Here is a 12,463-nt window from a genome sequence, read left to right on the forward strand (position 1 = left end):
ATGAATGGAGCAGATTGTTTACTGAGCATGTGTAATGCTTCCTTTTTTAAAAACAGCCTTCATTTTAATAATTTAGAAAATACCTTGATAAAAAAGAATGTATGCTCATTACCATGTATAAGTAACTTAGGCTCAAGCTCATAATAACCCTAATAATTATGATGAACATCAGTAAAGACCCAAGAGATGAAAGTGAAGTGTAAAAAATTTCTATCTGAGGTTGAATATGAACTTGATGAATACTTGAGATTTGCTGTACTATTTTTAACTGAACTTTCTGGCCTTAGGTCAAAGTTTTGCTAGCAAAATACCAAAGCGAAAATGCTGGGAGTGAAGCCCAGAGTCTCTGCTTTGGCCTTGGAAAAGCTATGCCCTTCATGCAACCAATCCCAGCCCCAACTGAAGACTTCTAAACACTATTCATAGTGCCATGCTCCCATGAAAACATATGAACAACCCACTAATATGAAAATCGGGAAAAGGAAATGTCAAACGCGTCTTACAGAATACAGCACATCACTACATTCTGTGCGTTGTACAGAAAGACACTCTTCAGTCAGTTCCTGCACTTCAGCCAAACGGTACTGAGTCACTCTGCAAATGATTCCAGAAACCTCAAAGGATAACCAACAGCTTCTGAAGGAAAGTCAGTCAGTCACTGGAAAGGGAAGAGACAGTTTTTCTCATCATACAGTCAATAGATTTCCCCTGTCAGGGAGTAGAGCTGAACAGGAGTTCTGGAAGGGAATATCTGAAGGACCCAAGGATCATCTACCTGAATTCTAGTCGTCCAGGGTTAATTTAACATCCAGCGCATCTTTTTTGCTTTCTTCTCCTCTCCAGGGTAAAAACCCACACCCCCTTTTCCCATAAATGCATCTCTACTGCATATTAATCAAAGAGTCTGTGAAATACAACAGTCTATCCTAACAAAAACAAGAAATAAACAAGCATTCTACAGTGCGTTTCTGATCTGTAAATCATGTCCCTTTCTTAAACAAAGCCAACTAGCAGACGTTACGTGGCTATCAATTTGGATTGCAAAGGCCATCTCAGGAAAGAGATACAATGAAAAGGAGAGACTGATTCCATTCTACAATTCAGTTGGATTCTTTAGCTCTGGTGTAATAATCTCGTAAATTAAATTTACAGAAATTAAAATGCACTAAATTGCAACTAGTAACGTTCAAACACAGCTGAAAACAGGAAAACCTTAGCTGTGTGTTTCAAGATTTCAGACTGAACTCTTTGTCCTGTACCCCAGGTGGGTACTGCCCATAGGGACAGCCCCAGGTTTCTCGCTTCCTCGGACTCACGTCCCCACGCAGCATGACGCTCTTGCAAACGGGCTAGCCTGGTGCCTGAAGGACAGCGTACCTTCCACGCTACCTCCCCAAAGCCCCAGGGCAGGCGGGAAGGAGAAGAGGGGTGCTTCCTCCCAGAGCTCCAAGAAAGGGCCAGCCGGGGATGACACCGGCTCCAGGAGACAGAAGAATCAAAGGTGGGTCTCTACTCCCGGAACTTAGTCGCAGAAATGTTTGGTCTCCGACCCGGGCCCCGGCTGCCGGAAGCTGGGCGGGGTGGGGCGAGACCTCCCCCCACGGATGGGTGGGCACGGAGGGGTGGGCAGTCGGGGGAATCGGCGGTGTGAGCGGTCAGCAGAGAGGGTTCCCGGGCCCCGGCCACCTACCAGCAAGCTCTCCACGTTGATGGGCGACCGAGGGTCTCGGATGAGCGCCTCCAGCTTCCTCTGGCGGCTCACGCCCGCGCCGTCCCCCGACACGGCCTCGGGGGCGCCGGGCATCTTCCCCGTCGGCGGGGGCCGGCTCATGCCGCCGCCGCCGCCGGGCCCGCACCCCGCTCCCCGCGCTCAGGCCCGGCCGCCTCGGGGCCTAGCGCCGCCCTCGAACCGCCGGCTCCGGCCGGGGTTCCGCCCGGGCCCACCGCCCGCCTCGAGCTCCGGTTTCAGGTCTCAGCGCCCCGGGGCCTGGGGGTGTCGGCGAGGCCGGCCCGGCCGAGAACGGCGAGGAACAGACGGCGTCCCCGCCCCTCAGTCAGATTCGCGCCGCCCGGTCCGCTCCTCCGCCGCGAGCTCCCTCAGGACTCCGAGGGCGGGAGCGGGGAAGTGGCGCCGCCACCGCCGGGCCGGGACTGTCCCGCCCTCTGGGGCTCGGGGAAGCTGAAGCCCAGGATCCGACGACTACGGCCGCCGCCAGCCCGCTCCCATGACCGCCGTCGGCAGCCTCAGTTCCACCAGCCAGCAGCCCTCACACACTCCCGCTCGGCGCCTGTCTACGGCCGCGCGCAGCCGCTACCCACAAGCCCCTCGGCCCGCGGCTGCCGGCGCGCCCCCGCTCGCCCCGCCCCGCGCGGCGCGCGCCACCTCCCCCGCCCGCCGGCCTCCGCCTCCTCTCGCCCCCTTCCTCGTTTTTTTATCGTTTCTTCCTGTCTGCTTGGCTTCGCGTTTCTCCTTTTTGAGTCTCTTTTCTTCTCCGCTTCCTCCTCCCCCTTTTTGAGTTCTCAGAGGGTAAATGGCTGGGCGCGCGGTCACTGCCTCACTTGACCCGCGAGCTCCAGCTGGGGGAGGGAAGGGCACGCCGGGGGCTCGGGTCGGCCCGCGGCTCCGCTCCCGCCTGACTCTGCCCGGGCGGACGACCCCGCGGACTCGGAGGCCCACCCCCACCGCCCCGACCCGGCCCGGCCCGGCCGCACCCGGCGCGGGGCCGGGGAGTGGGGGGCGGCGGGCGGCTTGTAGCGGGGGGATGGGTCGGTCCGCGCCCCCCGCCTCCGCCCGGCCCCAGCTGACTCAGCGCGCAGCTATGCGGGCCTTGCATCACCCGCGCCAAAATAATAGCGACCGCCACTCGCTGCCTTCGCCTGCAGAGCTCTGCGCTTGCAAGGGGCCTGTCTGGGCCACGAAGATTTTAGTGGAAAGGCCGGGAGGGTGTGCCTTGGGAATCGGAAACTCGAAGAGGACGGGCGGTTGGAATCCAAGTCCTGGGGCAAGAGGGCCTGGAAGAGCTGCTTCTGTCCGCAGGGCAGGAGTCCTGGACTCCCGGAAACCTTTCTGCGCATCCCTAACAGTCGCCTTCCCAGCTGGACTTAAACACCAACCGTGAAATGAACAAGAGAGCGATAGAAAAATGCTTTCCCTCCGCAGACCTTCTCGAGGTCTTTGCCTTTTGGGGGGGCGGAAGAGGGGCGGTCATAGGGGCCGCTCGTCCACATTCCTGCCTCTCGCGGCCCTTGCCGTTGGTCAGATCCACCCAGGGAGCAATCTGAAAAGTATGTGCCAAGAGCTGTAAAACTGTTCATTGAGCCCCTTTGACCCAGTAAACCCATTTAAGGAAGTACATTTCTAAGGAGATGATCCAGAGCGGGGTGGGGGGAGAGCTTGCATAAAGATGTTTGTAGCGGGGCTACTCGGAATGTTCATAATGACCAAAACCTGGGAATGGACCCAGTTGTCCAACAATTGGGGAATAATCCAAACAAGTTCTGTCACATTAGCAGAAGGAATCCTGGCACGTATGCAGGATTCAAGTCAAGCACGTCAGATTTTGGGAAGTACATGAAAAGATGTATTGGAAATAAGGTTGAAGAAAACGAGGACGAAAAATAGTTTGTACGCACTACTCAAAACTATGTAAAATGAGTAGCGGTAAGAACTGAAGATGAATACAGCTGTTTTTAAGTGAATGGGATTTCTTTTTTCCTTGAAGACGCTTAAGAGAACATTTCAATTTCAAAAACTGAAAAACTGTCATAAGATAGATGGGCCACTCCAAAAATCTACACTCTGATATCCATTAAGTAGTAAAAATCCTAAGAACCTTTCTCAACGGCATGTCAGAGAGAAGCCCGTAAAAGGGCAACCTAGTTCCAAAGGCCTAACCTTATGAAAGTAACATTTTAATTCAGTGAGTTTTCCAGGAGTCTCATCATTCCTTTTTGTGTTAAAGCCACCCTCACTTGGACTAGGCAGGAAGGGGTCCTGGAGGATCCAATACAGCTTTTTTCTCTCAGATAGTAGCACTGACTTCTGGTCAAAGGTCAGTCCTTTAAGTGTGTATGTTGAGTGACTCATTCATACCTCCACAGACCATGCCAAGAGGACAGAATGAGCTAGACACTACACCTGCTTGTGCACTGAAGCAAAATAATGAGCTAATCCATGATTACCAATCCTTTTACCTGATGACAATATAGTATGCAAAGCAAAAGGAACACCTTGTGGTTCTCAGTTTGCAAATCAATTTTTCAACAACTGGCTGGCCGTATATTTTTATGGAGCTTGGTGGACTAACAGAAAGCCGTGATCCCACATACTGGACACGAAAACCTTACTTAAAAAGAAAAAGGTAACGATCAACAAGACACAGGTAATGGGCACGTTCTGCATATGTCCATTTACATAGGCTAGAAAAAGCCACGGGAGAAGATTTTTATCCAAGACCTACACCATTGTCTACATGGAAGAAAAGAAGACTCATCTCTTGATATGAGTTAAACCCTAATTTCTTTCGGTCAGTACGACAATTCTTGTTTTACCTAAAGAGAGCACAAATACATTCTTGTAAAAGTTCACACAAACCAGAAATATATAAACATAGCTTGAAAAATCACTCTCCCAAATCTCCCCACACACACATTCTCTTATCATTCAAGGCCTTTATCCATTCTCATATGTATTTGTATACACCCATATGTATCTTTTTCCCACATATATAGTGTTATACCATATCACAATGTTTTTTTTTGTCTGTTTTTAAATTTTATTTTATTTATTTACTTGTTTATGGCTACGTCGGGTCTTTGTTGCTGCGCGTGGGCTTTAGTTGTGGCGTGTGGTCTCATTGCGATGGCTTCTCTTGTTGTGGAGCACGGGCTCTAGGTGCGCGGGCTTTAGTAGTTGTGGTTCTCAGGCTCAGTAGTTGTGGCTCGTGGGCTCTAGAGTGCGGGCTCAGTAATTGTGGCACACGGGCTTAGTTGCTCCGCGGCATGTGGGATCTTCCCGGATCAAAATGCTCATCTTCAGTAGTAATTAAGGGAATACAAATTAGAACAGGATCCCATTTTGTTTGCCCATAAAATTGGCAAAAATTTAAAAGATTTATAATATTTAATATCAGCAAAGGTGAAGGGAAATTGGCAGTTTCTTCCATAGTGAGAATGTAAACTGGTGTAGTCGTTGTAAAGGACGTTTTGGCAGTATTTGCCACTATTTAAGGTATGCCTACCCTTTATTACAACAATTCCACTTTTAGGAATCTATACTACTTAAATATGTCCACATGAAGGCAAAAATAGAAGGATGTCCACTGCAATAACGTTTGTGATAGTGAGAAAGCACTCATAATATCTAACATTTATTGGGGACTAGCATTCTTCTAAGTGCTTTGTAACAAACATGATGAGGAAACTGAGACACACACAGGCAGTGTGTGGTAGTGGCAGGATTTTAGCCCAGGCAATGTTTCTAGAGCCTGTTCTTAACCACTATGCCCTCTAATAGAGGATAAATGAAAGTATGATACATCCACACTAGGGAACATAGCACAGCAGTTAAAAAGAAAGAGGTCGATCTCTGTGTACAGACATGGAGATGTCTCTAAGACATATGATTAAAGGGAAAAAATCAGTTGCAAAACACTGTGATAGGGACTTCCCTGGTGGTGCAGTGGTTAAGAATCTGCCTGCCAATGCAGGGGACACGGGTTTGATCCCGGGTCCGGGAAGATCCCATATGCCGCGGAGCAACAAAGCCCGTGGGCCACAACTCCTGAGCCTGCACTCTAGAGCCCGCGAGCCACAACTACTGAGCCCATGCTCCACAACTAGTGAATAAAGTACGAGGTAAATAAATGAAAAAGTAAGTAATGACTAGAGAGTAGAGGCATGAGTGGTTAGAAAGAGAGCAGAGGAGGTAAGTTGAAGCCAGATCAGGGAGGACCTAGAGTCTGTCCTAACATGCTATGTGATGTCACATAAGCCACTGCTGTCCTCCAGGACTTGCTGAAATTGAAGATACTGGCAGAAGCCACCATCCTCTGGATCTGTGACCTCTATGATGGGCATTAGGGGACTTTTCAATTACGGGCATGGTGAGGGAGGGACTTGGGACTCAGCAGCAGTGTGAGAAAGCAAAGTGGAAAGAAGCCAGTTTGGGAGATGTGCCATAATCCACAGGCCACCGTATGTAATTAAGTGGTTTATGATCACGAGTAATTAAAAACTTACAAAGCGCACAGAGAAGAAAACTGTAGTTAAAGTGTTCAATCATTAGAATACAAGGATAACACTTAGTTTTCCTAAAAGCCCACTGTATTGTGAAATAAGGAACCACTTTAAACTTCCTGGCCTTTAGAGTGGCACTTTGATGGCTAACTTGCCCTTGTAATATTCCATTTGCTGCCTTGGTCTCTAAATGAAGTTGGGCCCTTCGTGAAGTGAACACAGAGGAGGTGAGCCCACCTGAGTCAGAGCTGTGTGGCCAGAAGTGCAAGCTGGTCAAGGCCGTATCTTCAGACAGGCAGTGAGTGGCGGGAGCTCACAGTAGAGTTGCAGAAACCTCATTCCAGGCCGAGCTCTGTCCCTTTCTAGCTGTGTGACCTCAGGCAGATTAACTTACCTCTCTGAGCTTCAGTTTCTCTCCTGTGAGGAACAAATAAGGCTCCCACAGCATTCAGCATCCTGAACGTGCAGTCCAGAAAGGCTGATTCCTTCCCACCTGTCAGAACTGACAGGATACCAGTGATATTGTTTCTTTCATCAATTGATTTATTCATTCAATGAAGATATCTATGTGCCTGTCACACAGTAGTAAACAGCAGAGACATAATCCGTGTGGGCCCTTATTAGACTTATGATGTAACGGAGGGGACAGACGTGACACGAATAGCCATACAAATGAATAGGTAATTGCAAATTTGGTAAGCGCTACAAAGGAAAACTGTAAGATGTGAAAAGAATTATAAGAGGGGGGCCTAGTCCAGATGGGTCAGAGAAATTTGGTGAGAAAGTAATAATTCTCCGGGAGTTCCCTGGTGGTCCAGTGGTTAGGATTCGGCACCTTCACTGTGGAGGCCCGGGTTCAATCCCTGGTCAGGGAACTGAGATCCTGCAAGCTGCGAGGTGCAGCCAAAAAGAAAGAAAGAAAGTAATAATTCTGATGAAACCTAAAAGGATGAATAAGAGCTGGGAAAAACTGGGCCGAGGAGAAGAGGGTGCCCCAGGCTGAGGTCAAGGAGAAAAGTCTCTTTCTATTTAACAAATAAAGGCATTTCATTACGAGCCCGTAGTTACGCCACCTGCAGTGTGGTTTGTTAAGAGTGACACCAGGAAAGTCACAGGCCCACAATGGGTAGAGAGGAAGCCCTTGTTTTTACAGAACCTTGAAATTTAGTACACTGAGGCTTCAAGAGTTTTCTTCTACCTGTCCACACACTTGTTGTTTGCAGGGTTCTTTGTGGCCATTTTTCTAAATACTTTTGGTAGTAACTCTTGGAAGCGGGTGAATCTAAAAGCTCCTGGTCAGGTAGGTCCTTGCTCTGATCACCGCTGGAGGGGGGCCTGATTTTCTCCCTTATCTGAAGCAGCAGAACCCAATGGGAGAAGCAGATGATGGACTCATGAGTCCTGGGTTCAGGGTTTGGGGCCACCATCTATGGGATATGTGACCTTGGGCAAGTAACTCAGCCTTGCTGAACTCTGCTGCCTCGTCTGTAAAAGCTACTCCACAGAGTTGATTCCAGTGTTGAAATAATATATGTGAGGATGCTCTACAAATATGGTTCTGGCTCGCATCCGAAGTCTATTCTCTTATATCCTGTGATATTCCCAGCTTTCACTCTGGGCGTGGAAGAGGAGAGAAAGGGAGGAATCAAAAATGACCTCCAGGTTTCACTAGGCTTCCCCAAGGAAGTAACCAAGATTGACTATTGCATCTAAATGCTGTGAATTTATCTTAAGGTATATAAAAACAGATAAATTTGAAAAAAAAAAAAGAAGCAAGTAATAAAATCGTCCTTTGTGATTCTTTTGCACTTTTCCAGAAAAAAAAAAAAAAAGAAATATATTGTGGCAAGCACCAGAAGCTGAATGCCAATGACCACAGTCTTCAAAGCTTTCCGTCTCTTGTTGACATTCTCACTGACAGTGTTTAAACAGGGCTGGGTTGTTTACACACGTTCATTGCTCACTGTAGCCCAGCAGGACCTATAAGGGAAAGCCGTTCAAACCTTGACATATATCACCTGGTCACCTCAACCAAGAGGTGTGAGCCACAAGTCTGAAGGAGGGGGCAAGCTCTACTTTCATCTGCTTTACCACAACCCTCAACGAAGGGGCGCTGAGATTTCACAGCCAGAGCTGAGAGCTGGGAAGAGCTCAGCAGAGTAGAGATGCTCTGGAAGCAAGACATGGGTGTCGTAACTTTGTGTTGTCGGAAGTGGTGTGAATTCCTGGAGCACCAGAAGCATCTGCCCTCAAATATAATCCACATTCTCGTTCCAAGACCACACGAAAGTGACTTAGGGATGGGTGCACCAACACCCCCTCCCCCTGCCTCAAAGAATGAGAGCAGGCTTAAGGCTTAGTCTGGGGCAGCATCTTTTAGCGCAATTCATAGTGGTACTTAGTGGAGCTCTTTATTCATCAACCAAATGGATAGAATGCCTACCATACATATGAAGGGGAACTTGGAGATAAGTAAGGCAAAGTCATTGACCTCATGATCTGGGGAGGGAAATGAGACACACACGTAGGGCTTGTCAAGGAGTATGCACTCAGCTTATTACCTGAACAAAGGGTTGACTGAATGCGTGAACGTAAGGCCATAAATGCAAGCGAGCCCATGGTACAGAAGAAAGCAGAGGATCTGGAGTCTGAAGACAGAGGTGACATTCCAGCTCACCCACTTTCCAGCTGGGTATTAAGCTGGATACCTCTGCTTGTTCACCCTCCTCTATGCCCCAGGGACTGGCCTCTATGGACCACCTTCCCTGGGCTCCCCTGTTGTCTGTCTTCTGGCTGTGCTCAGCCAAAGGGCATCCCTGGAATGATATTGGGAAGGAGGACAGGGTTTCTTCCCCTCCTCGCTGGCTCGTCCTCTAGTAGCAGCCCTGTACCTGACACCTGCAGCCCCACCACTCACTACATTCCCTTCTCACTGGGATCCAGGAACAGTGGGTCGTCCCCCTGCCCTTGTGGCCCTAGCTTCTCATTGCTGCTGATGCCTGGAAGCCTCAATTTGCCTTGCCTTCCTTTAATCCTGTCTATACCTCTGGAAAGAGTTCCTTCCTGGAAACCACCTGAAACAATTCTGTTTCCTGTTGAGGCCCAACTCATTCAGTAAATTAGAACATGACATGGAACTTCTTAGAGTGTTAGGTTCTTCCCTTTTGAAACGAAAATAATAATAATACTTAGTATCTAGCACCATGCTTGAACATGGGCCCTCAGTAAATGTTGACTGCTTGAATAAATGAATGGATGGATGGATGGGTGGGTGGATGGCTGGCGGAATGAACGGATGGATACCTACAAGAATTAATGACAAGATGTTAATGTGTCAGGTATGAAAATATTTATTATAATTCTTATCAAATGGCGAATGAATGTAATCGACAACATTAACTCTCTTGATGTCATACATCGAGCAAGGATCAGAAAAACTGAGCCGCTTTTTCCATTTGTTAATTGTGTGATCGCAGGCAAATTATTTTCCCATGCTGTGCCTCCATCTCCTCTTCTATAAAACAAAAGAGTTGAGTAAATAACCTCTAAGGGGCCATTCAGCTTGGACATCCTATCAGGACCAAGCATTCCAGAGAAACATACAACAATTTGAATTGGAGAAATTAGGGAAGCGCTCAGGGCAGAGGCAGAGATCTGAACAATATAGTAAGAACGAGAACAGTAGAAGGACATTCCAGTGAGCAGAGACTGGAGGGGATGAAGGGGAGAGAGGTCAGTCAGTTCTGGTGGCCAAGAATAAACATCCGGCTGGAGCAGAGATCTCTCGTGGGATCTCAGGGGGCCTGGAACATCAGGCTGAGGAACTGACACTGTAGAAGGAAGGGGTCTAACTTCCTCAAGGCCCCAGAAGCCACTGGAGAACTAGGGTTCTAGTTTCCTCCACTCAACCCTCTGAACTACCAGGAGGGTCCCTGTCTTCATCTCCTGATGGCAGCTGCCTTCTCCCTTTTGTGATTCCTTTCTTTGAGGAAAATTTGATTGGGTGAGGAAACCATTTGGTAAGGGATATTTCTGGCACTGTTCAAATCTTGGCAAAAGGCTTGTTCCTGTCATCATCCTACTTGCATTTTAAAATCTGTTAGTTTGCAGGAAAGTCAAAGGCAAGATAATCAAAAGAAAGTGATTTTTTAAAATTACTGCAAAAGTATCAATCCAGACAGAAAGTTTATTGGATCTTCAGCAAGAATATTACCTTGAAGGACCTTAGGCACGCAGTCAAAGCACTTGGAAAAAATTATGAAAATTAACAATAAGAATAATAATCCCAAACTGCGGTAAGATACATGGGGTTATTTGACAATGTGGCTAGCCCTGGAAGTTTAGGCATGGCCCTTCATTCTCGGGCCTCAGTCTCCCCATATGTCAAATAGACCCAATGCTGGGCTCTAGAAGCCTCTCCTGCTTGGGTGGGGCCTGAGCTCCCAGCTCTTTGCCCTCTGCTGAGAACAGCATTCCTGGGAGGGCACAAGGGAACTTGCACCACTTTGGTTTCTATTTGCCTGACCTCTGACCCCTGTGTGGCCCCTCAGAGCTGTGGAACTGAGGCAGCTGCCCAGCTCTGTAACCTCTGTGGCTTTGGCCAGAGATCAAGAGGAGTCAGCGCCAGCCTGCAGTCAGGCTGGGCCTCTGTGAAGGGGTCATCTAGACATCAGCCTCACTGCCACTGGTGGGGACAGGACTCGTCACCTCTAGTGAATGCTCCCCAGGGTGGCCCCCTGACCACTGCCCACACCATGTGGCTCACAGGTGGTCACTGCAAAATATTCCTCCGTGGCTGATGTTAGTCCCAGCTCAAAAACGTTGGCAAGGTCTTCCCTGGTGGCACAGTGGTTAAGAGTCCGCCTGCCAATGCAGGGGACATGGGTTCGAACCCTGGTCCGGGAAGATCCCACATGCTGCGGAGCAACTAAGCCCGTGAGCCACAACTGCTGAGCCTGCGCTCTAGAGCCCAGGAGCCACAACTACTGAAACCCGCGCTCCTGGAGCCCGTGCTCGGCAACAAGAGAAGCCACCGCAATGAGAAGCCCGCGCACTGCAACGAAGAGCAGCCCCCGCTCACCGCAACTAGAGAAAGCCCGCGCGCAACAACGAAGACCCAACGCAGCCAAAAATAAATAAATAAATAAATAAATTAAAAAAAAAAAAAACCAAAAAAAAAACCTTGGCAACAGCCCCTTATTGAGCTGCAGCAGCGTTATCCCCAAGAGGCACCCATCCTGTAAGATGTTCCTCAGAACCCCAGGCCACGTCACTGGAGTTTGGAGGACGCAGCCTGCTGTGTCTCGCTCTCCCTTGCAGAGTCCCAGGGCTCCAAGTCCCCAAGGAGAGAGACCTGTTCAGGCCCATCGAACCCAGTCTGGTCCCTGGTAACTCTCAGCCTCACTTCCCACAGCTCCTCTGTCTGCCCTAAAGTCCAGTGCAAGTGAGTTATTAATTGATAGTTGATCATTTTTTTGAGTGTGAATGTTGCAAAAATATAAACTCGGAGAAAGAAAAGGAGAAAAAAGCAGGAATTACCTGAAGGAGCCTAGGTTTCAGTTCAAAATCCCTTGAAAAGTTCAATTAGACTAATTATTCTCTCATTTTTTTTGTCCATAAACTATGAGTTCTCCACCCCTTCCACCGCCTGCTGGCCTTTGTTCATGCTGTTCCCTCAGTCTAGGAAACCTCTCCCCTTTGTTTACCTATGAAAAGCCGTCCATCTTTCAAAGCTTTATTCAAATGCCTCTTCCGAACACCCTCCCCAAATTCCATACTAAGAATTTATTACTCATTACTATGCGTAATTTATTACTCATTACTCACAGGACTTTTCATGAATTTCGCTTGAAGTAGTCTTCTTGATAGCCATGCATAAGAGCTGTCATTCATTGATACCCCTCTGTGCCGGTATTAAATTTTGTAACCAGTATTGCCAGTTGTGTGCGAGAGGCATACTGGTTTAAAAAAATTAAAATAGCCCCTGTTCTCCATGATTCTGGGTCCCCTCCTTTTAGATCATTTCCTGGGAATCTCTTCCGCCGACTTGGCTCCATCTGAGTCTGTCTTGGCTACGTCGGTGGAATTTAGGCATCAACTTCCCTCATATAAAAATAATTTGTTGAAATCAGAAAGAAAACGCTTCTGAGCTCTAAAAGGAAAGAAAATGAGGTCTTAATTAGCAATATTTCCCAGATTAGGAGGTTTAATTCTTTGGCATTCAGAC

At 48.3% G+C, this 12,463-nt stretch overlaps 1 protein-coding gene across 1 annotated transcript in view; it reads right to left on the reverse strand.

Annotated features, from left to right (window-relative positions):
* Positions 1 to 1,831, reverse strand: part of ROCK2 (Rho associated coiled-coil containing protein kinase 2) — a 137,723-nt gene extending 135,892 nt beyond the window's left edge. Inside the window, exon 1 of the mRNA XM_032652509.1 lies at positions 1,691 to 1,831. Within this exon, the coding sequence (XP_032508400.1) occupies positions 1,691 to 1,831 (141 nt within the window). The remainder of the gene's footprint in view (positions 1 to 1,690) is intronic.
* Between the last annotated feature and the right edge of the window lie 10,632 nt (positions 1,832 to 12,463).

This window comes from Phocoena sinus, chromosome 13 (assembly GCF_008692025.1).
Source record: "Phocoena sinus isolate mPhoSin1 chromosome 13, mPhoSin1.pri, whole genome shotgun sequence".
Classification (NCBI taxonomy): domain Eukaryota; kingdom Metazoa; phylum Chordata; class Mammalia; order Artiodactyla; family Phocoenidae; genus Phocoena; species Phocoena sinus.